General features: G+C 44.1%; 1 protein-coding gene across 12 annotated transcripts in view; it reads left to right on the forward strand.

The window, feature by feature from the left end:
- LOC119976775 (membrane-spanning 4-domains subfamily A member 12-like) overlaps positions 1 to 24,512 on the forward strand; it is a 42,152-nt gene that overhangs the window by 2,323 nt on the left and 15,317 nt on the right. For 3 of the 12 annotated variants that reach the window (XM_038817533.1, XM_038817536.1, XM_038817542.1), the window contains exon 2: positions 20,477 to 20,676. In XM_038817533.1, the coding sequence (XP_038673461.1) occupies positions 20,477 to 20,676 (200 nt within the window). Of the gene's footprint in view, positions 1 to 4,699; positions 4,846 to 5,655; positions 5,927 to 6,767; positions 6,833 to 20,010; positions 20,107 to 20,158; positions 20,300 to 20,476; positions 20,677 to 24,512 lie in introns of those variants that run through there. The other 9 variants (XM_038817532.1, XM_038817535.1, XM_038817537.1 and 6 more) reach the window with 8 other exon arrangements.

The raw sequence follows: 24,512 nt of genomic DNA on the forward strand, positions 1-24,512 counted from the left end.
TGTCTGTGAAAACCTCTGCCAGCTGGTCCGCGCAGGTTCTGAGTGCACGACCAGGGATCCCGTCCGGGCCCATCGCATTCCGTGGTTCACTTTCAGGAAGGCCGATCTGACTTCGGAAACTGTGATGGTGGGTATGGGTGAATTATGGGTTGCTGGGGCACTCGATAGCGGGTTGTTGGTTACCTGCTCAAACCGAGCATAGAATGCGTTAAGTTCATCGGGGAGGGGTGCACTGTTGCCAGAGATACTGCTCGGCTTCGCTTTGTAGCCCGTTATGTTGCTTAGTCCTTGCCACAACCGCCGAGAGTCTGTCTGTGACTCTAGCTTAGTTTGATATTCTCTCTTGGCATCTCGGATGGCTTTGCGGAGGTCGTACCTGGATTTCTTGTATAGGACAGGGTCATCTGCCTTGAATGCCTCAGATCTGTCCTTCAGTAGGGAGTCAATCTCGCGGTTGAGCCATGGTTTGCGGTTGGGGAACATACGTACTGCTTTCTTTGGCACGCAGTCGTCCACACATTTGCTGATGAAGTCTGTGACGGTGGTGACATACTCATTTAAGTTAGTCGCTGAGTTCTTAAATATGGACATGTCAAAATTCAAGGTTAACATATTTGTTTAATTGGTGACGAAATTGCAACATGAAATATTTGATGCGATAGTCAAAATATTATTGATTTCAACCTGTGTAACCTATAGCATGTGGGATTACAGTAAATGTTCATGTATCCATGTATGACCAAACCTTCATGCGTCGCTTGAGAAAGGTGACAGTAATATCTCTTTCAAAGAAAAAGTAAACTAGTGGACGTTATTTCACTTTGTATGCTCTTAGGATGCATGTTTCAGAAGTTACAAATATTATTGTGTTACTTATGTTCTGCAATATCTCATTGAATTATTAGAACAATTTTATATATTTTGCAGTTACCTGTCAAACTTCAACTTGATGCCAACAATGTTATTTGTGATTGTCCATGTACTGCAGGAGAACCCGCAGTGCTGCTAAAGAAAAGGGGCTGCTTAGCACAGGGCTGAATCGCTGGCTTTGAAAGCAGACCAAGGCAGGCCAGCAGCATGGTTCAATTCCTGTACCAGCCTCACCGAACAGGTGCCAGAATGTGGCGACTCGGGGATTTTCACAGTAACTTCATTTGAAGCCTACTTGTGACAATAAGCAAATTTCATTTTATTTCAGAAGGGAGTTCTAGGATTTTGAGCCAATGGCAGTAAAGGAACATCGATGTAGTTTCAAGTCAGACTCTTGCGTGACTTGGAGTGGAACTCTTGTTGATGTTCCCATACATTTGCTACCCTTGCCTTCCTAGATGGTAAAGGATCCGCCTTGGAAGGTAGTGTCACTGAGACTTGTTGAGTTCATGCAGTGCCGTTTGTAGATGATACATAGATTTTGATAGAATTTCCAGTGCAGAAGGAGGCCATTCGGCCGATCGGAAAGAGCTTAGGCCCACACCTCCACCTTGTCCCCATAACCCACCTAACATTTTGGATACTAAGGGGAAAGTTAGCATAGCCAATCCACTTTACCTGCACATCACCCACGCAAACACAGGGAGGAAGTGCAAACCCCACACAGTCAACCAAAGCCGGAATTGAACCAGGGCTGTAATGCATCAGTGCTAACCACTCTGCACCGTGCCGCCCACACTGCTGCTGACTGCCACACTGGTTTAATAGCCACTGTAGTAGAGTGGTTAAAATGTTTGACATGCCCCGACGGATTCTTGCTTATATTATTGTAGCGACAGGTGGTCAGATGAACCTGTTTAACAAGTTTCAATATATAGAAGCGCTTCCACACAAAGTGTGTCGATTTGTAATAATTGGAGGATGATCATGCAGAATTTTTCATTTAAATCATCTGAAAGTATTAACCCTTTAAGTCCAAGGAAAGAAACTACTGAAAACGCACGGGACGATAATACATCACGGAATCAGCAAGGTTATGTGTTAGATTGGTGGTACGGTTTTTAAAAACTTTTGTCCAGCAGTTTTCCACAGAAAAACTAGACAAAGCTTCGTCATTGCGATGGATTTGAAGTAATGGTTAATGAATGAATTCTCTGAATCGTATTTACATGTGCAGTAAACATAGTGCCCAGAATGACATCCCTATCCTCAGATCCGACAAATAATGTTTTTCTCGACATTTACACATGTTTAAAATTTATTCATGGGATGTGGGTGTGTTGGCTGGGCGAGCATCCTTAATTTCCCTGAGGAAGGAGCTGCGCTCCGAAAGCTCGTGTTTGAATCAAACCTGTTGGACTTTAACCTGGTGTTGTAAGACTTCTTACTGTGCTCACACCAGTCCAACGCCGGCATCTCCACATCATAATTTCCCTTGAACTGGGTGGTTGGTTGGGGCATCTCAGAGGGCATTTCAGAGTGAACCACGTCTTTGTAGGACTGTAGTCACGGGTAGGACAGTCCAGGTAAAGAGGGCCGATTTCCTTCCCTAAAGGGGCGTTAGTGAACCAGATGCTTTTTATATGACTGTCCACAATGCTTCGTCCTGATCATTAGGCTTCATTTGGATACAAATTTCATTATCTGACATAGAGTCCCCAGAGCGGGCCTCTGGGTGACGAGATCTAATGACAATGCCACTATTGGCGCTCCTCTGCACAGCAACCAGCATCAGAAAAAAACAACCCAGAAACGATTCACCAGACCCACTGGCTCGGTGAATAATATGAGACTAAATTGATGGCTAATATATTTATAACTGAATGTTTACACCCCAGCCGTGTAAACAATTCCCGAAGAAACACCGAGCTTGAGATTGCAAAATAACCTCAATCCTGCCAATGATGAACATCGCACAAAACATTTGGATCAGCCTATCTCACGTGTTACCTGGAGCAACTGAAATTAATTCCCAGGCAAATGGGAAGTCAAAAAAACTCACCTTTCCGCAATTGACAGGTTAAAGTTTTGCACTGAAATAGTCACGCGCTTCATATCAGCAGCAACAGGAAGCTAAGGTGTGATCTTGCGGCATTGGCTTGAGTACAAAAATATCTAATGCTCATATTTATCCGCCTTGAATTTTATCTCAGCTCTCTTGCACACACTGGTTCGCAATCCCGTGCGAAACATGATCTATTGGTCTGATCCGCTATTTTAGAATTTCCTGGTGGGGAAAGGTTCCGTCGTTTCTGTTTCTGGGAGTGAAATACTTGATCAGGACCCAGCGTGAGTACAGCAGATTTAAATTGTGCCATAATCACTTCACACTAATCTCAATTGGCTGGCTGGAAGCAAAGATAAAAGGATAATTTCTTACAGGGCATTGTGGCATTCCAGTTGGAATGCACCTCCCCCCCTTGTTCTGTCTGCTCTGCAACAGGCAATTAAGGGAGAAGAGGTGCATTCAACGACGCAGCGCACATCCCTCCATCTGTCCATCACTGACCTGCCACCAGATGTTGAAACGTTGTGGCTCTACCTACATCTTAGTTAGAAACAGTGCTGGTCTCTGAATCGATGTTCAGTAGCGAGTGGATAGATGACAGCCTCAGTGGTACCTACATTGTTTGTAGACCCTGATACAGAAGGACCTGGTTCACTCAGTTATACCTCACTCTGCGCATTTGCGAAAGTTGTCATCAGCTTTTCACGTTAACGAGGGCAGGTGCTGAAATTTTCACCACAAAATGTAGAATATTAAAAATAGAACTGGACCACTCAGGGGTAAAATGAGTGACAATTTTGACAGGCATTGTCGCGGAAAGTTAGAATAATTCCCCCCTAATGAACCGTTTCCTACTTCAGCAGGAGTTTGCAATGTAAAATTTGATAGATTTTTGTTACATTGGAGTAAGTAAGCATATGGAGTACAGATGGGAAGAGCTACAAAATGAACCATAATCCAATGGGATGGTATATAAAACCGCTTATTGTCACAAGTAGTCTTCACAAGTAGGGGCTGGTTTAGCTCACTTAGCTAAATCGCTGGCTTTTGAAGCAGACCAAGCAGGCCAGCAGCACAGTTCAATTCCCGTACCAGCCTCCCCAGACAGGCGCCGGAATATGTCGACTAGGGGCTTGTCACAGTAACTTAATTGAAGTGACATTAAGTGATTTTCATTTTTCAATGAAGTTAGTGAGAAAATCCCCAAGTCGCCACATTCCAGCGCCTGTTCAGGGAGGCCAGTACGGGAATTGAACCCACCTTGTTCTGCATTACAATCCAGCTGTCTAAGACCACTGTGCTAATTCCCGGCTTGGGTCACAGTCTGTGCGGAGTCTGCATGTTCTCCCCGTGTCTGCGTGGATTTCCACCGGGTGCTCCAGTTTCCTCCCACAAAGTCGCATGTGTTTTTGGACTGTGGGAGGAAACCGGAGCACCCGGAGGAAACCCACAGGAACACAGATACAACGTGCAAACTCCTCACAGGCAGTGATCGAAGCCAGGAATCGAACCTGGGACCCTAGCGCTGTGAAGCAACAGTGCTAACCACTGTGCTACCGGGATGGACAATAATAATATTGATCTAGCAATACCTCCATTGAAAGAATAAAAAACAGCATATGCCCTGAGCACATGAAATAGACTCCAAGAAAAATTCTCAATGAAAACAACCAAAGAAATATATTTCAGCAATTGTGAGGTTAAATTAAAATCTTGCATTGATCAAAGCCACGTGTTTTTTTTTAGCCTGGACTGGTTGACACTGAAACTGTTCATGAGGAAGTGGCGGAGGCTGTTAATACAATTTCATGTGCGAAGCGATCCTTTTAAACCACATAGTGTATATGGAAATAACAGACTGTTCTGTGCTGCGTGACCAAAACAGTTTGAATTGTGACCCAAACCTGGTGAGTTGCTGAACGTATAAATAGTGCCCCAACCTCACAATAACCTCCAAATTCTCAAACCTGTCCTACTCGATGGAAATTCCATTCACCTTTACTTTTCCCAGGTTGTTTCTCTGAGGCAACTGGATTTTACATCTGCTCAAAGAAACGTTCCGTATAATTTCACATCAAGATTAAATGCGGCTTATAACGTGCGTTTTAAAGATCTTGAACGGAAAGACAAGTTTCAGTTGATGGCAGGAAGAAATGAAAGCGAATTCTGTTCATCAGGATGGACGGGAGAGTGGGTAACCTCGCCGCACTAATTCCTTAATTTCGGATGCTGGAAACCTGAAAAAAATCATCGACAATGCTGAAAATACTCAGTAGATTCGGCAGAGCCTGTGAATTTCAGGTCGCTACATTTGATAGAACACTGATGAAAATTCTGATGAAATGTCACGGCTGAAGCGTTACCTCTGCTCCATAATTTGAACAGTAAGAAGTTTCACAACACCAGGTTAAAGTCCAACAGGTTTATTGAAAGCACACAATTGTGTCTCTCCTCTATGTGCTGTGATTGTGAACCTGCCTCCACTTCACCTGGTGAAGGAGCGCTGTGATTTCAGGCAAACCTGTTGGGCTTTAACCTGGTGTTGTGAAACTTCTTACTGTGCCCACCCCAGTTCAGCACCAGCATCTCCACATCATGCCTGCAATAATTTGAAAGTTTACATTTGCTTCAGTTCACAAACCTGTAGTGATACTGGGGTACGATGTGATGGGGCAACATTCCCTTTCGCACTGAAGCTGTGAGTGTGACTTGAAATTTTTTTCTAATTGGACATTCCTTGTCTCGAAGATGGCCACTTGTTTTGTGCTAACTCCTGCTAGGATGCACTGTTCCATTCCACTGGCCCTTTATCCCGTCCTTTTCCAGACAATCCTGTTTTCTGGGGTTATCCAAATGCAACGAGAATGCGGTGCTGACGTTTCATCACAATGTGAAGGGGAGTCACCGCTCAGGACCATTCCCTCTCTCATTCCGGAGACACTCAGGCCAACACGCACACACAGGATTTCACTCTCTGCATTGAACCAGGTAGAGGAGATTTTGTTGACTAAAATAGACAATGAGATAGACTTTGACTTTAACAGTTTGTGTAAGATTTCCCATAAATGTGTGGGCAGCGCGGTAGCATGGTGGTTAGCATAAATGCTACACAGCTCCAGGGTCCCAGGTTCGATTCCCGGCTGGGTCACTGTCTGTGTGAAGTCTGCACGTCCTCCCCGTGTGTGCGTGGGTTTCCTCCGGGTGCTCCGGTTTCCTCCCACAGTCCAAAGATGTGCGGGTTAGGTGGATTGGCCATGCTAAATTGCCCGCAGTGTCCTAATAGTAAGGTTAAGGGGGGGAGTTGTTGGGTTACGGGTATAGGGTGGATACGTGGGTTTGAGTAGGGTGATCATTGCTTGGCACAACATCGAGGGCCGAAGGGCCTGTTCTGTGCTGTACTGTTCTATAACAGCCTCCCTGAACAGGCGCCGGTATGTGGCAACTAAGGGCTTTTCACAGTAACTTAATTTGACGCCTACTCGTGACAATAAGCGATTTTCATTTTCATTTTCATTTTTCAAGAAGTGTACCAAATGAAGTCAAGAAACATAAATTGGGTGTGAAATGAAAAACGTTTTTCTCACCTGTTGTCCTTCCTTTTATATTTGTCGAACAAATTTAAACTACAGCCAATGCCAGGCCGAATGTTTGGAGGCACTTCCCACTCACAGCAAACAGAGCAGAAAACAGTTGGGTCACTGGCTGGAGTTTTATCACAGAATCGTTTTAGTATTGTAACTGCTGCATTTAAAATGACGTGTGTGCATTGCTGCAGACGCTGCAGACGGAAGCACATCAATGTCTAAATAAAACAGTAAGAAGCCTTACAACACCAGGTTAAAGTCCAACATGTTTGTTTCAAACACAACTTTGGGAGCACAGATCCTTCCTCAAGTAAATAAAACAACAACGTTTGCCAAAGGCTTGTTTCTGAGCAGGGTGAATATAATTCTTGTGCGGTGCTAACAGAGCGCTGCACCTAGAGGAGGTGAGCTCTTAAGATGCTGCGTATGCTCCATTACCCCGATTTCAAGTAGAGTCAGGCAAATCCTCCAACAATTTGTGACCAGTATTTATCCCTAAAACAGCATGACCAAAAGAGATCAAGGAGGGAAGGAAATAAGCATAATTACTGTCACCAAAAAGAAGGACTGGACGAACTAATGGGATTAAAGGCCGATAGTTGATGGGTTGTATCCCAGGATATTAGAGGAAGCAGCTGCAGAGATATTGGGTGCTGGTAGTAACCTTCCAAGAATCCATAAATTCTGGAAATGCCCCGTAGGATTGGAAAACTGACAATATTTACAAATGGAAGGAGATGAAACAGGGAACAGTAGCCCAGTTGGCTTAACATCTGTCATTGGTATAATTGGTATAAGTCCATTATAAAGATTCACCTGAAGAAGGAGCCGTGCTCCGAAAGCTCGTGTTTGAAACACACCTGTTGGACTTTAACCTGGTGTTGTAAGGCTTCTTATTATAAAGATTGTAATAGCAGAGCATTTACAAATACATCAAATATTCAAGCAGTCAGTTTGGTTTCATGGAGAGATAAGGTATTATAATTATTTGAGGCGGGAACAAGCAGAATATGGAAAGGGAACTAGTACGTGTACCTGAATTTCCAAATGCATTTGATAAGATATCGCACAAAAGGCTAATGAATGGATGGCACAGTGGCGCAGTGGTTAGCACTGCTGCCACATGGTACCGAGGACCTGGGTCCGATACCGGCCACGGGTCACTGTTGGAGTGGAGTTTGCACATTCTCCCCATAACTACATGGGTCTCACCCACACAACCCAAGGATGTGCAGGGTAGTTGGATTCGCCATGTTAAAATTGTCTGTTAATTGGAAAAAAACATAATTGGGTACTCTAAATTTATTTTTAAAAGGCTATTTTTAAAAAGGCTATTCGGGGAGGCCCATTCCGGCCACCCTGAACAGGCACCGGAATTTGGTGACTCGGGGCTTTTCACAGTTACTTCATTGAAGCCTACTTGTGACAATAAGCGATTATTATTATAATATTATTATTATGATTAATAATATATGAGCTAATGGTGTTGGGGGTTGTACAGTACTATGGATAGAGAAATTCCTAACTGATAGAACACAGGGAGTTGGGATCAGAGGGTAATTTTCAGCAGGTAGTCTGTAACTCAAGGAGTGCTGGAGCCAGAATTATTAACCAGAGATGTCATAACTTGGACGAGGGAAGTGAATGTACTATTTGCCATGGGGATGAGAAAAATATCCGCCATGATTGAATGGTGGAGCAGAGTCGATTGGCCAAGTGGCCGAATTCTGCTCCTTTGCCTTATGGTCTTATGGAATATTGGTCGTTATTTCAAAGGGTATGGACGATAAAAGTAGGGATGTCTTGCTAAAACTCTACAAAGCAGATCGCACCTGGAACATTATGAACAGTTTTGGTCCCTGTATCTAAGGAAAGATATATTGGTATTGCGCAAATTCCAGAGAAAGATTACTTAGTTCATCGCGGATATGGAGGGATTTCTTTTCTTTTAAAAAAATTTATAGTACCCAATTCATTTTTTCCAATTAAGGGGCAATTTAATGTGGCCAATCCACCTCGCCTGCACATTTTTGGCTTGTGGGGGTGAAACCCATGCCAACACGGGGAGAATGTGCAAACTCCACACAGACAGTGACCCTGAGCCGGGAGCGCACCTGGGACCTTGGCGCCGCGAGGCAGCAGTGCTAACCCACAGCAACACCATGTTGCCACATGGACAGATTTCTGTGTGAAGAGTGGTTGAGGAGGTTGGCATGTAGAACATAGAACATAGAACGATACAGCACAGTACAGGCCCTCCGGCCCTCGATGTTGCACCGACATGGAAAAAAACTAAAGGCCATCTAACCTACACTATGCCCTTATCATCCATATGCTTATCCAATAAACTTTTAAATGCCCTCAATGTTGGCGAGTTCACTACTGTTGCAGGTAGGGCATTCCACGGCCTCACTTTTCCAGGAGACTCATCCGGAGTGAGACTTATCCAGAGTGGGGGATTGAAACTTGGCAATTTGGTGCAGTGAGGTAAATCAGCAAAGGTAAGTGGAAAATCTAATTCTGCTGTTTTTCAGTTAAAAGTGCAGTGTGGAGCTTAGTGTCTGATTGGTTGAAGCTGCCCCCACCCTAATTGCTGAGAGGCAGTCATCTGTCAATCACCTGAGGCCTGTTTAGGGGCACATTGTATTCTTCTCTTTGAAGTTAAGGTATTTTTTGAGTCATCGGTTAGCTGAGGTCTGTATAAAAGACAGACAGACAGTGCACACAGTAAACTAGCACTTTTCCAGGAGACACATCCGGAGTGAGACTAATCCAGAGTGGGGATTGAAACTTGGCAATTTGGTGCAGTGAGGTAATTCGGTGCAGAGTGTGAGGAGGTGCTTTTCAACCCTGGTAAGTGACTGGTAAGTAGTCTCTCTTTTTCTTTTCATTGTCTAATTTATTTATTTTTATTTTGAAATTCTAGTTGTTTAAGTTTACCAAGGGTTTAAGACATGGCAGGAGATCCCAGACCCATGTCATGCTCCTCGTGTGCGATGTGGGAGCTCAGGGACACATCCACTGTCCCTGGCTCCTTCACGTGCAAGAAGTGTGTTCAGTTGCAGCTCTTGTTAGACCACTTGACGGCTCTGGAGCTGCGGATGGACTCACTTTGGAGCATCCGCGATGCTGAGGAGGTCGTGGATAGCACGTTTAGCGAGTTGGTCACACCGCAGGTGAAGGTTACTGAGGGAGATAGAAAATGGGTGACCAAAAGAAAGAGCAAGTGTAGGAAGGCAGTGCAGGTGTCCCCTGCGGTCATCTCCCTGCAAAACAGATATACCGCTTTGGATACTGTTGAGGGAGATGGCTCACCAGGGGAAGGCAGCAGCAGCCAGGTTCATGGCACCGTGGCTGGCTCTGCTGCACAGCAGGGCAGGAAGAATAATGGCAGGGCTATAGTGATAGGGGACTCGATCGTAAGGGGAATAGACAGGCGGTTCTGTGGACGCAATCGAGACTCCAGGATGGTATGTTGCCTCCCTGGTGCAAGGGTCAAGGATGTCTCGGAGCGGCTGCAGGACATTCTGGGGTGGGGGGGGGGTGAACAGCCAGCTGTCGTGGTGCACATAGGCACCAACGATATAGGTAAAAAACGGGATGAGGTCCTACAAGCGGAATTCAGGGAGTTAGGAGTTAAACTAAAAAGTAGGACCTCAAAGGTAGTAATCTCAGGATTGCTACCAGTGCCACGAGCTAGTCAGAGTAGGAATGTCAGCATAGATAGGATGAATGCGTGGCTCGAGAGATGGTGCAAGAGGGAGGGATTCAAATTCCTGGGGCATTGGGACCGGTTCTGGGGGAGGTGGGACCAGTACAAACCGGACGGTCTGCACCTGGGCAGGACTGGAACCGATGTACTAGGGGGGATGTTTTCTAGAGCTGTTGGGGAGGGTTTAAACTAATGTGGCAGGGGGATGGGAACCTATGCAGGAAGTTGGAAGGTAGTAAAACAGGGACAGAAGCAAAAGGAAGTAAGGGGAAAAGTGCAAGGCAGAGAAGACATAGTCAGAAATCTAAAAGGGCGACAGTACAAGGTACAGTGACTGAGGGGAGCACAGTGAATAGGCCCAGTAATAACAAAAGGAATAAAACTGGAGATGTTAAGATTCAAAACAGAGGTAAAAAAACCAAAATAAGTGTACTTTACCTGAATGCTCGTAGTATTCGGAATAAAGTAAATGAGTTGATGGCACAAATCATCGTAAATGACTATGATTTAGTGGCCATTACTGAAACATGGTTAAAGGATGGTCACGACTGGGAGTTAAATATCCGAGGGTATTAAACTATTCGGAAGGACAGAGTGGATGGTAAGGGAGGTGGTGTTGCTCTGTTATATAAGGATGACACCCGGGCAATAGTAAGGGATGGCATCGGTGCTATGGAGGATAAGGTTGAATCCATTTGGGTGGAAATCAGGAATAGTAAGGCGAAAAAGTCACTGATAGGAGTAGTCTATAGGCCACCAAATAGTAATGTTATGGTGGGGCAGGCAATAAACAAAGAAATAACTGATGCATGTAGAAATGGTACAGCAGTTATCATGGGGGATTTTAATCTACATGTCGATTGGTTTAACCAGGTCGGTCAAGGCAACCTTGAGGAGGAGTTTATAGAATGTATCCGCGATAGTTTCCTAGAACAGTATGTAATGGAACCTACGAGGGAACAAGCGGTCCTAGATCTTGTCCTGTGTAATGAGACAGGATTGATTCATTATCTCATAGTTAGGGATCCTCTCGGAAGGAGCGATCACAATATGGTGGAATTTAAAATACAGATGGAGGGTGAGAAAGTAAAATCAAATACTAGTGTTTTGTGTTTAAACAAAGGAGATTACAAGGGCATGAGAGAAGAACTAGCTAAGGTAGACTGGGAGCTAAGACTTTATGGTGGAACAGTTGAGGAACAGTGGAGAACCTTCCAAGCGATTTTTCACAGTGCTCAGCAAAGGTTTATACCAACAAAAAGGAAGGACGGAAGAAAGAGGGAAAATCGACCGTGGATATCTAAGGAAATAAGGGAGAGTATCAAATTGAAGGAAAAAGCATATAAAGTGGCAAAGATTGCTGGGAGATTAGAGGACTGGGAAATCTTTAGGGGGCAACAGAAAGCTACTAAAAAAGCTATAAAGAAGAGTAAGATAGAGTATGAGAGTAAACTTGCTCAGAATATAAAAACAGACAGTAAAAGTTTTTACAAATATATAAGACAAAAAAGAGTGGCTAAGGTAAATATTGGTCCTTTAGAGGATGTGAAGGGAGTTTTAATAATGGGAGATGAGGAAATGGCTGAGGAACTGAACAGGTTTTTTGTGTCGGTCCTCACAGTGGAAGACACAAATAACATGCCAGCGACTGATAGAGATGAGGCTATGACAGGTGAGGACCTTGAGAGGATTGTTATCACTAAGGAGGGAGTGATGGGCAAGCTAATGGGGCTAAAGGTAGACAAGTCTCCTGGCCCTGATGGAATGCATCCCAGAGTGCTAAAAGAGATGGCTAGGGAAATTGCAGATGCACTAGTGATAATTTACCGAAATTCACTAGACTCTGGGGTGGTCCCGGTGGATTGGAAATTAGCAAACGTGACGCCACTGTTTAAAAAAGGAGGTAGGCAGAAAGCAGGAAATTATAGGCCAGTGAGCTTAACTTCGGTAGTAGGGAAGATGCTGGAATCTATCATCGAGGAAGAAATTGCGAGGCATCTGGATAGAAATTGTCCCATTGGGCAGACGCAGCATGGGTTCGTAAAATGCAGGTCATGCCTAACTAATTTAGTGGAATTTTTTGAGGACATTACCAGTGCAGTAGATAACGGGGAGCCGATGGATGTGGTATATCTGGATTTCCAGAAAGCCTTTGACAAGATGCCACACAAAAGGTTATTGCACAAGATAAAGATGCATGGCATTAAGGGTAAAGTAGTAGCATGGATAGAGGATTGGTTAATTAATAGAAAGCAAAGAGTTGGGATTAATGGGTGTTTCTCTGGTTGGCAATCAGTAGCTAGTGGTGTCCCTCAGGGATCCGTGCTGGGCCCACAATTGTTCACAATTTACATAGATGATTTGGAGTTGGGGACCAAGGGCAATGTGTCCAAGTTTGCAGATGACACTAAGATGAGTGGTAAAGCGAAAAGTGCAGAGGATACTGGAAGTCTGCAGAGGGATTTGGATAGGTTAAGTGAATGGGCTCGGGTCTGGCAGATGGAATACAATGTTGACAAATGTGAGGTTATCCATTTTGGTAGGAATAACAGCAAATGGGATTATTATTTAAACGATAAAATATTAAAGCATGCCGCTGTTCAGAGAGACTTGGGTGTGCTAGTGCATGAGTCACAGAAGGTTGGTTTACAAGTGCAACAGGTGATTAAGAAGGCAAATGGAATGTTGTCCTTCATTGCTAGAGGGATGGAGTTTAAGACTAGGGAGGTTATGTTGCAATTGTATAAGGTGTTAGTGCGGCCACACCTGGAGTATTGTGTTCAGTTTTGGTCTCCTTACTTGAGAAAGGACATACTGGCGCTGGAGGGTGTGCAGAGGAGATTCACTAGGTTAATCCCAGAGCTGAAGGGGTTGGATTATGAGGAGAGGTTGAGTAGACTGGGACTGTACTCGTTGGAATTTAGAAGGATGAGGGGGGATCTTATAGAAACATTTAAAATTATGAAGGGAATAGATAGGATAGATGCGAGCAGGTTGTTTCCACTGGTGGGTGACAGCAGAACTAGGGGCACATAGCCTCAAAATAAGGGGAAGTAGATTTAGGACTGAGTTTAGGAGGAACTTCTTCACCCAAAGGGTTGTGAATCTATGGAATTCCTTGCCCAGTGAAGCAGTTGAGGCTCCTTCATTACATGTTTTTAAGGTAAAGATAGATAGTTTTTTGAAGAATAAAGGGATTAAGGGTTATGGTGTTCGGGCCGGAAAGTAGAGCTGAGTCCACAAAAGATCAGCCATGATCTAATTGAATGGCGGAGCAGGCTCGAGGGGCCAGATGGCCTACTCCTGCTCCTAGTTCTTATGTTCTTATGTTCTTATGTTCTCACCACTCTTTGCGTAAAAAATCCACCTCTGACCTCTGTCCTATATCTATTACCCCTCAATTTAAGGCAATGTCCCCTCGTGCTAGCCACCTCCATCCGCGGGAGAAGGCTCTCGCTGTCCACCATATCTAACCCTCTGATCATTTTGTATGCCTCTATTAAGTCACCTCTTAACCTTCTTCTCTCTAACGAAAACAACCTCAAGTCCAGCAGCCTTTCCTCATAAGATTTTCCCTCCATACCAGGCAACATCCTGGTAAATCTCCTCTGCACCCGTTCCAAAGCTACCACGTCCTTCCTATAATGAGGCGACCAGAACTGTACGCAATACTCCAAATGCGGCCGTACTAGTGTTTTGTACAACTGCAACATGACCTCATGGCTCCGGAACTCAATCCCTCTACCAATAAAGGCCAACACACCATAGGCCTTCTTCACAACCCTATCAACCTGGGTGGCAACTTTCAGGGATCTATGTACATGGACACCGAGATCCCTCTGCTCATCCACACTACCAAGAATTTTACCATTAGCCAAATATTCCGCATTCCTGTTATTCTTTCCAAAGTGAATCACCTCACACTTCTCCACATTAAACTCCATTTGTCACCTCTCAGCCCAGCTCTGCAGCTTATCTATGTCCCTCTGTAACCTGCAACATCCTTCCGCACTGTCTACAACTCCACCGACTTTAGTGTCGTCTGCAAATTTACTCACCCATCCTTCTGCGCCCTCCTCTAGGTCATTTATAAAAATGACAAACAGCAACGGCCCCAGAACAGATCCTTGTGGTACGCCACTCGTAACTGAACTCCATTCTGAACATTTCCCATCAACTACCACTCTCTGTCTTCTTTCAACTAGCCAATTTCTGATCCACATCTCTAAATCACCCTCAATCCCCAGCCTCCGTATTTTCTGCAATAGCCGACCGTGGGGAACCTTATCAAATGCTTTACTGAAATCCATATACACCACATCAACTGCTTTACCCTCGTCTACCTGTTCAGTCACCTTCTCAAAGAACTCGATAATGTTTGTGAGGCATGACCTACCCTTCACGAAACCATGCTGACTATCCCTAATCATATTATTCCTGTCTAGATGATTATAAATCGTATCTTTTATAATCCTCTCCAAGACTTTACCCACCACAGACGTTAGGCTCACCGGCCTATAGTTACCGGGGTTATCTCTACTCCCCTTCTTGAACAAAGGGACCACATTTGCTATCCTCCAGTCCTCTGGCACTATTCCTGTAGCCAATGATGACCTAAAAATCAAAGCCAAAGGCTCAGCAATCTCTTCCCTGGCTTCCCAGAGAATCCTAGGATAAATCCAATCAGGCCCCGGGGACTTATCTATTTTCACCTTGTCCAGAATTGCCAACACTTCTTCCCTACGCACCTCAATGTCATGTTAGCCTGATATTTTCAGTGAGGAAAATGATAGGATGGGAAATCATGCTTGATAAATCTACTGGAATTCTTCGATGATGTAAGTAGTGTAATTGATGAAGTGGAGCCAATGGAATTTCAGAAGACTTTTTGACAAAGTCCTGCATAAAAGATTAGCGTGTAATATTAAAGTGAATGGGATTGGGGGTAGTGTATAGAGGTGGATAGAAAACTAGCTAGCAGACAGGAAACAAAGAGCAGGAATTATAGAATCATAAAATCCACGGCACAAAGTCAGGCCCTTTGGCCCAAACTGGGCCATGCCAACCAAAAAGCCCATCTAAGCTAACCCCATTTCCCTGCATTTGGCCATATCCCTGTTAAACTTTCCTATCCATGTATCTGTCCAAATGCCTTTTAAATGATGTCAATGTAGCTGCCTCAACCACTTCCTCTAATAGCTCATTCCACAAAAGTACCAACCACTGTGAAAAAAAATGCTCCTCATGTTCCCATTAATTCTTTCCCCTCTTAACTTAAAACCATGCCCTCTTGTTCTCGATTACCCAATTCTGAGAAAAAGACTGAGTGCATTCACTCTATCCATGCCTCTCATGATCTTTAAGATCACCTCTGCAACTCTCCAAAGAAAAAGGTCCTTGACTGTCCGATCTCTCCAAATAACTCAGTTCCTGAGTCGTGGCAACAACCTTGTAAATCTCTTCTGCACTCTCTCCAGTGTAATAACATATTTTGTTTTGCAAGGCAACCAAAACTGAACACAATACTATAGGTGCGGCCACACCAGCATCCTGGACAATTGTGACATAACTTCCCAACTTCTATACTCAATGCCCTGACTGATGAAGGCCAAAAGCCTTCTTCACTGCCCCATCCTCCCGTGAGTCCACCTTAAGAGAACCGTGGACCTTAACCCCAATGTCCCTCTGTTCGAGGACAGCATGGTAGCACAAGTGATTAGCACTGTGGCTTCACAGCGCCAGGGTGCCAGGTTTGATTCCCCGCTGGGTTACTATCTGTACGGAGTCTGAATGCTCTCCCCGTGTCTGCGTTGGTTTTCTCCGGGTGTTCTGGTTTCCTCCCACAGTCCAAAGACATGCAGGTTAGGGGGATTGGCCATGATAAAATTGACCTTCGTAACCAAAGAAAAAAAGATTAGGAGGGGTTATTGGGTTCGGGGATAGGGCGGAAGTGACGGCTTAAGTGCGTCGGTTAGGAGGGGTTATTGGGTTACGGCGATAGAGTGGAAGTGAAGGCTTCATAAGGATTCGAAGGCTGTAAAATTATTTGAGAAATCTAGGAATGCATTATACAAAAACAAATTATTTTTTTCTTTCAATCTTCTGAATAATTATCGTTATTTCTTCATGGTAAGGGACTTTTGCTTATCAAAATTCTATTTTTTCTTTAAGTTTGATAGGGCACAGCTGTCGCTGTAGGTATATTGAAAGCAGGCCAATTGTTGTTCCATGGAAGCAATTTTGTTCCTTTTATTGTAATAAATGTGCATGTTTGGCTGAGTTGAAGAGAGGAAGTAAAAAAGCGGACAAAATTGAATTGCCTACAATAATTATTGTTATGTCTTTCCACTAAGTGGTGGCATTGTTAGTCAAGGACAGTATTACGGTGGCTGAGAGGACATTTGATCAGGACTCGAATACTGAGGTAGTATGGGCTGAGTTAAGAAACAGAAAAGGAGAGGTCACCCTGTTTGGGCTTTTCTATAGGCCTCCAAAAAGTCCCAGATATGTAGAGGAAAGGATTGCAAAAATGATTCTGGATAGGAGCGAAAATAACAGGGTAGTTGTTATGGGGGACTTTAACTTTCCATATATTGACTGGAAACACTATAGTTTGAGTACTTTAGATGGATCCGTTTTTGTCCAATGTGTGCAGGAGGGTTTCCTGATGCAGTATGTAGATAGACCAACAAAAGGCGAGGCCGTATTGGATTTGGTACTGGGTAATGAACCAGGACAGGTGTTAGATTTGGAGGTAGGTGAGCATTTTGGTGATAGTGACCACAATTCGATTACGTTTACTTTAGCGATGGAAAGGGATAGGTATAAACCGCAGGGCAAGAGTTATTGCTGGGGGAAAGGCAATTATGATGCGATGAGGGAAGACTTAGGATGCATCGCCTGGAGAGGAAAACTGCAGGGAATGGACACAATGGAAATGTGGAGCATGTTCAAGGAACAGCTACTGCGTGTCCTTGATAAGTATGTACCTGTTAGGCAGGGAGGAAGTGGTCGAGTGAGGGAACCATGGGTTACTAAAGCAGTTGAAACACTTGTCAAGAGGAAGAAGGAGGCTTATGTGAAGATGAGACATGATGGTTCAGTTGGGTCGCTTCAGAGTACAAGTTAGCTAGAAGGCTCTAAAGAGAGAGCTAAGAAGAGCCAGGCGAGGACATGAGAGGTCATTGGCAGGTAGGATCAAGGATAACCCTAAAGCTTTCTATAGGTATGTCAGGAATAAAAGAATGACTAAGGTAAGAGTAGGGCCAGTCAAGGACAGTAGTGGGAAGTTGTGCGTAGAGTCCGAGGAGATAGGAGAGGTGCTAAATGAGTATTCTTTGTCAGTACTCACACAGGAAAAAGACAAAGTTATCGAGGAGAATACTGAGATACAGGCTACTGGACTAGAAGGGCTTGAGGTTCAGAAGGAGGAGGTGTTAGCGATTCTGGAAAGTGTGAAAATAGATAAGTCCCCTGGGCCGGATGGGATTTATCCTAGGATTCTCTGGGAAGCTAGGGAGGAGATTGCTGCGCCTTTGGCTTTGATCTTTAAGTCATCTTTGTCTACAGGAATAGTGCCAGAGGACTGGAGGATAGCAAATGTTGTCCCCTTGTACAAGAAGGGGAGTAGAGATAACCCCGGTAACTATAGACCAGTGAGCCTTACTTCTGTTGTGGGAAAAGTCTTCACAAAACCATGTTGACTATCTCTAATCAAATTATTCCTTTCCAGATGATTATACATCCTATCTCTTATAAAGATAGGATGTATAATCATCTGGAAAGGAATAATTTGATTAGAGATAGTCAACATGGTTTTGTGAAGGGTAGGTCGTGTCTCACAAACCTCATTGAGTTCTTCGAGAAGGTGACCAAACAGGTGGATGAGGGTAAAGCAGTTGATGTGGTGTATATGGATTTCAGTAAAGCGTTTGATAAGGTTCCCCACGGTAGGCTATTGCAGAAAATACAGAGGCATGGGATTCAGGGTGATTTAGCAGTTTGGATCAGAAATTGGCTTTGCTGATAGAAGACAAAGAGTAGTGGTTGATGGGAAATGCTCTGACTGGTGTCCAGTTACTAGTGGTGTACCACAAGGATCTGTTTTGGGGCCGTTGCTGTTTGTCATTTTTATAAATGACCTGGAGGAGGGCGTAGAAGGATGGGTGAGTAAATTTGCAGATGACACTAAAGTCGGTGGAGTTGTGGACAGTGCAGAAGGATGTTACAAGTTACAGAGGGACATAGATAAGCTGCAGAGCTGGGCTGACAGGTGGCAAATGGAGTTTAACGCAGAAAAGTGTGAGGTGATACATTTTGGAAGGAATAACAGGAAGGCAGAGTACTGGGCTAATGGTAAGATTCTTGGTAGTGTGGACGAGCAGAGAGATCTCAGTGTCCATGTCCATAGATCCCTGAAAGTTGCCACCCAGGTTGAGAGGGTTGTTAAGAAGGCGTATGGCATGTTAGCTTTTATTGGTAGAGGAATTGAGTTTTGGAGCCATGAGGTCATGTTGCAGTTGTACAAACCTCTGGTGCGGCCGCGATTTGAGTATTGTGTGCAGTTCTGGTCGCCACATTATAGGAACGATGTGGAAGCATTGGAAAGGGTGCAGAGGAGATTTACAAGAATGTTGCCTGGTATGGAGGGAAGATCATATGAGGAAAGGCTGAAGGACTTGAGGCTGTTTTCGTTAGAGAGAAGAAGGTTAAGAGGGGACTTAATTGAGGCATACAAGATGATCAGAGGATTAGATAGGGTGGACATGGAGAGTCTTTTTCCTTGGATGGTGATGTCCAGCATGAGGGGACATAGCTTTAAATTGAGGGGAGATAGATATAGGACAGATGTCAGAGGTAGGTTCTTTACTCAGAGAGTAGTAAGGGCGTGGAATGCCCTGCCTGCAACAGTAGTGGACTCGCCAACACTAAACACATTCAAATGGTCATTGGAAAGGCATATGGACGATAAGGGAATAGTGTAGATGGGCTTTAGAGTGGTTTCACAGGACGGTGCAACATCGAGGGCCGAATGGCCTGTACAGTGCTGTAATGTTCTATGTTCTATGTTCTATGTTATTTCAAACTTGTTATGTGACGTGCAAATTTAGAAAGGCCCATTTCTTTCATTTCCATTGGGATGACCCGTTTGTCTTTCTGCCCTCAACGAGGTTGGGCAGGGCAATGAAGAGAAAATAGACGCATTACACCGCAGGTGACACATCTCTAGATTTAACCAGCGCTACCCTGCCACCAAAAGTTGAAACCGTACTGATCCTACCCACATCTTAGTTAGTAACTCTGTTTGTCTCTGGATTGATATTTAGAAGCAAATGGAAACATTTCTTCGTGGGTGATGTGCAAATTACTTGCAGGAAGGCCTGGTTTGTTCAGCTACATCTCACTCAAAATCGTATCACTTTATCCTGTTTTATTACAGAGAAGTGCGTCAAAACGCCGTCAGTTCACATCAATTCACTGATTATATGTTGACTACAGTTTGCAGACAGCAAAACCGCAGCCTGTGCAAGGGCAGTGTATAACTGACAGCAATTTCCGCATTTCAGCCCCATTTCTGTATGTGTGGAAACGAAAGGTTGCTGTTGGCATTTCACATCAGTGAGGGCGGATGTTGGAAGCATTGCGAACATACATTCTAGAATATTAATAGAATCGTAGAATTTTACAGCACAGAAGGAGGCATTGGGCCTATCGTATGGTCAGAAAGAGCTGCTTTAGCTCGTCCCATTCTCCAGCGCTATCTCCGTAGCCCTCTAAATTCATCAGTTTCCAATATATGGTATATCTCTAATATTAGAGCTGGATCATTCACAAGGAGAATTGATGACCGTCTTTACAATAAATGTAGAAATGTGGGTCTACTTCCCCTTAATAAACTATTCTGCTTCAACTGTCGCTTGCAGTTCTAAATTTGATAGATATTTGCAAGGTGCTGGTCTGTGAGGGTCTGGAGTAAAGATGGGAAAACTGAATTGAGCTACACAACGGCCTCAACCTAATCGCATGGCGCAACAGACGAGATGATCTATTCCAGTTCCTGACGAGGTTACTGTGTCCCATGAAAACCTTGCTTAACTTTCTCCGCCCCCAAGCATCTAGATATTCTGAAACACCTTTCATTTGAGAGACTCATTTCGAGGGAATATCAGTTGCTATTTATCACGCGGTTATATGCCGCCCTTCGATTCCAATCATTTCAACATAAACAACATTCTTTTACAGATCGAATCTGCCTGTGTCTCAATAGAAAGAATATGGCTGCATCTTTCAACCACCGAGGAATGGAATTGACAAACTTTCCGAGTCCTGCAGCAGCAGCAGACTACACGAATGTCGCACCAATGGGACAGAACAGCCTTCAGGCTCAGCAGGTGCCTGGCCACAGACAGAAACCTCTCGGGAGAGAATGGAAAGCGCTGGGGGTAAGAAATAATTATCTCCGAAGCTTCAAATAAATCATAGAGATACCCAAAAGTACCCCAGCAGAAGAGTCATATAGACTCGAACCGTTAACTCAGTTTCTCTCTCCACAGATCCCGCCAGAACTGATGAGAAGTTCTTGCATTTTCTGTTTTTATTTCACATACCTCACGTGTTGTATTTCACGGAAACAACATGTATCATTTAGAGTCATAGAGGTTTACAGCATGGAAACAGACCCCATGACCCAACTTGTCCATGCCGCCCAGCTTTTACCACTATGCTAATCCCAATTGCCCGCATTTGGCCCAAAACCCTCCATACCCATCTTCCCCGTAAAACTGTCTAAATGCTTTTACAAAGACAAAATTGAACCCGCCTCTACTACTGCCTCTGGCAGCTGGTTCCAGACACTCATCACCCACTGTCTGAAAAAAAAACTGAACCTCTGGAAGCTTTTGTTTCTCTCCCCTCTCACCTTAATATATGCCGTCCTTGGGGCATACCTTCGGGCAAAGATGTTGACTTATCTATGCCCCTCGTTATTTATAGGCCTCCTATGCTCCAGGGGAAAAAGTCCCTGTCTATCCATCCCGTCCTTATAACTCAAACCATCAAATCCCGTTAACATCCTAGTAAATCTTTTCTGCACGCTTGTTAGTTTAATAATATATGTTCCATAATCGGATGACCTGAACTGTACACTGTATTCCAAGTGTGGCCATACAAATGTATTGTACAGCTTCAACAAGATGTCCCAACTGCTGTATTTAATGTTCTGACCAGTGTAAAGCCTTTATTCCCAATCATAGAGCAAAGCATCTAAACTCTCAATCCACTTTCAAATACTGTTAGCACTCATGAATATATGCTGTACAGAGGTATCTGGATCTTCTACTCTGAGAAAGGAAGGTCTTTTGACACTGCTTTAAAGAAATAAACCTGGTCCTTTCAGAACAATGCAGGATCTCTTGCTGAAGTCGTCAGAAACTGTCTTCATAGTTTGACTTTCATCTCCAGAACTAAAACTAAACTGCTTCTCTGCAAAATGCCTGGCCTGGTGCCTTAGCTTCTCACATTAATTTATCACCTTACCAAGCTGAATCATACTGTATCTCATTAATTCCACAGGGAACCCGCTGAATCCCCCAAAAAACCATTAGCCCAGCTTTTACAAATCATTAATTACGCCTCTGGTGCCCAAAACCTTTCGAATCAGTGTTCTTTAAAAACACTATTGCAGCAGCCTTACACACGCTGACCCAGATGTTTAACCCTCACTGCACCGAGTACCTTTGATGCAATAGATCCAAAATTCCTACATTCATCACAGCTTCCACATCCTCCTTGTCAAACCTTGGTAGCGCTTGAATATATTTAAACATATCCCCACTAGGCCTCTGACCAGGAAGTGCTAATCCTTCCTCTAGACTTTCCTCAGCTTCTGTCTTTAACTCCACTATTTTTAGTTGATATTCTCTTTTCCTTTCAAATTCATTTTCTTCCTTTGCCAATCTTTCCATTTCCGCATCCAGTTTCCTCATTTCCGTTTCCTTTTGAGAAGCCCTTTCGTTTTCCTTTATTATTCGCTCGCTTGCCTTTTCTTCTCCCTCTCTTTCCTTTAAAAAATAGAATCCATAGGATTCCTGCAATGCAGAAGGAGGTCATTCGTCCCTTAGAGACTGCACCTACCCTCTGAAAGAGCATCCTACCTAGTCCTACACCCCAGCCTATCCCCGTAAACCCACCTATCCTGAACTTTTGCTTGTATTATCTCCATCTTGCTCACCCCTTCAGGTAATGTCAACTACAACTTGACCGCCAAACCCAAAACGTTTGATTTGGAAACTCTTTGTAAATCAGGCCAACTGACCTCTTCCACACCCCAGGAAATTATTTGCAACTCAAAGAACTATTTGCCAAGTAACTCCCGATTTAAACTTGAACACAGGGTGGCACGGTGGCACAGTGGTTAGCACTGCTGCCTCGAAGCTTCAATTCCTGACCCGGGTTCAGTTCCTGCCTCGGGTGACTGTCTGCGTGGAGTTCACACTTCCTCTCCTTAACTGCATGGATTTCCGCCGGGTGCTCCAGTTTCCTCCCACAGTCCAAAGATGTGCAGGTTAGGTGCATTGACCATGCTAAATTGCCACTCAGTGTCCAACAATAAAGGTTATGTGGGGTTATAGGGTAACGGGGATAGGGTGGAGGTGCGGCCTTAAGCAGGGTGCTCTTTCCAAGGGACAGTGCAGACTCGATGGGCCAAATGGCCTCCTTCTGCAATGCAAATTCTATGAATCTGTGACCTTAAAGAAAATACCAGTTGCGCACACATGCTGTCTTCAAATTTAATAATCCTAAATCAAACGAGGAATTATATTTATAAATCCCTGTTGGGAGCCCCAATTTAATCATGTTCCTGGAGCGACCCCAATAGGGTACCGGACACAAACCCCAATATTTTACTTAATATGTAAGACTGTGAGGAAAGGATACTTCGCTCCACAAATAGGGATATACATAGAAGATGAAGCAAGAGGAGGCCTTTTGGAGGATTATGGTGGATTAAAATGTTTATCATTAGCACAGTCCTAAGCAAAAACTATCATCACAGAAATATAGTTTACAATTCCCAGTTAAACTACACTTAACAATAAAAATAACCAGTTAACTCCTAAGTGCTCCATTAATCCTCACTCAACCAAAAACCATCTCGACTTTCCTCCAAAATCGCTGTTTAAATATAGTTAGCAGAACCAGGAATACGTACTTCATAGAGAGTATTTGGCTAAATTGCTTTGAGAGAGAGAGAACATTCAGGAACCAATTTGCATATTCTTGCCTGTGTTACTGATTAACCTCCCAGCAAAAAAGTGCACGATGTTCACATCCCAATCTAAACGGTTTTGAGAGAAGCTGCTTCAGCCTCTGCTCCTCCCATCATCTTACAAAGGCTAAGCACAATGTCTGTAAGTAGCAACTCCCCAGGGAACCATCTTTATATAAACAAAATCCCATGAGCCCAATTTCAGGTGGACAATATACATGGTTGTAATGAATAATTATTTCATTTTTTAACGATTCTATAACTGCACAACCCTAGCCAAAGTGTCCTTCTTTTAAACCTGGAGCTTTAAAATCCTTACTGCAGTAGACACACACACACTAACACAGGCCTTCAACACATACTGTACAATTACGTATAATACAATATGCCTGAAAGTTCTACATTCATCACAGATTAGAGTCGATAGGTACTTGATGGCCAGCACCGACTTCGATGGGCCGAAGGACTCTTCTCATGGTGTACATCTCTATGACCCAACTCACGATCCAGATGCATCCTGCAGCCAGCCACTTTGGAGCAACCCGTTTCGGGAGCAGTGCACAAGGGACCCCCCTCTGAACGCAGTCCCCCCCCCCCCCCTCCCGTGACTCCTTACAGTAACTCAAAGAAATCAGGAATAGGTTTAGACCTGTCGAGACTGCCCTGTTATTCAATACGATCAGAGCACATCTTTGTCTCCAACTCCAATTTCTTGCTTGCATATCCCTTGCTCAACATATCCCTCGATCATCCAAGAGAGCAAAACACTTTCTATCCCAACCTATCGACCATGCAATTGAGAGATTGGTGACTCTGATGGGCAGCCTGGCCCAATAAAACTGTCTGTATAGTTTGTAGACACACGTAGACCTGCATGTCATTGTCTACTCGATGGTGACTCTGATGGTCAGGTGGTTTACATTGTAGCGTCCTGCTGCCTCGGTCATTAGGGTTCTCGGTGTCACCGGACACCTTGTCAGTAGATACCCGTTATCGAGCGGCGTGTGTGTG

This window comes from Scyliorhinus canicula, chromosome 13, assembly GCF_902713615.1.
Source record: "Scyliorhinus canicula chromosome 13, sScyCan1.1, whole genome shotgun sequence".
Lineage (NCBI taxonomy): Eukaryota > Metazoa > Chordata > Chondrichthyes > Carcharhiniformes > Scyliorhinidae > Scyliorhinus > Scyliorhinus canicula.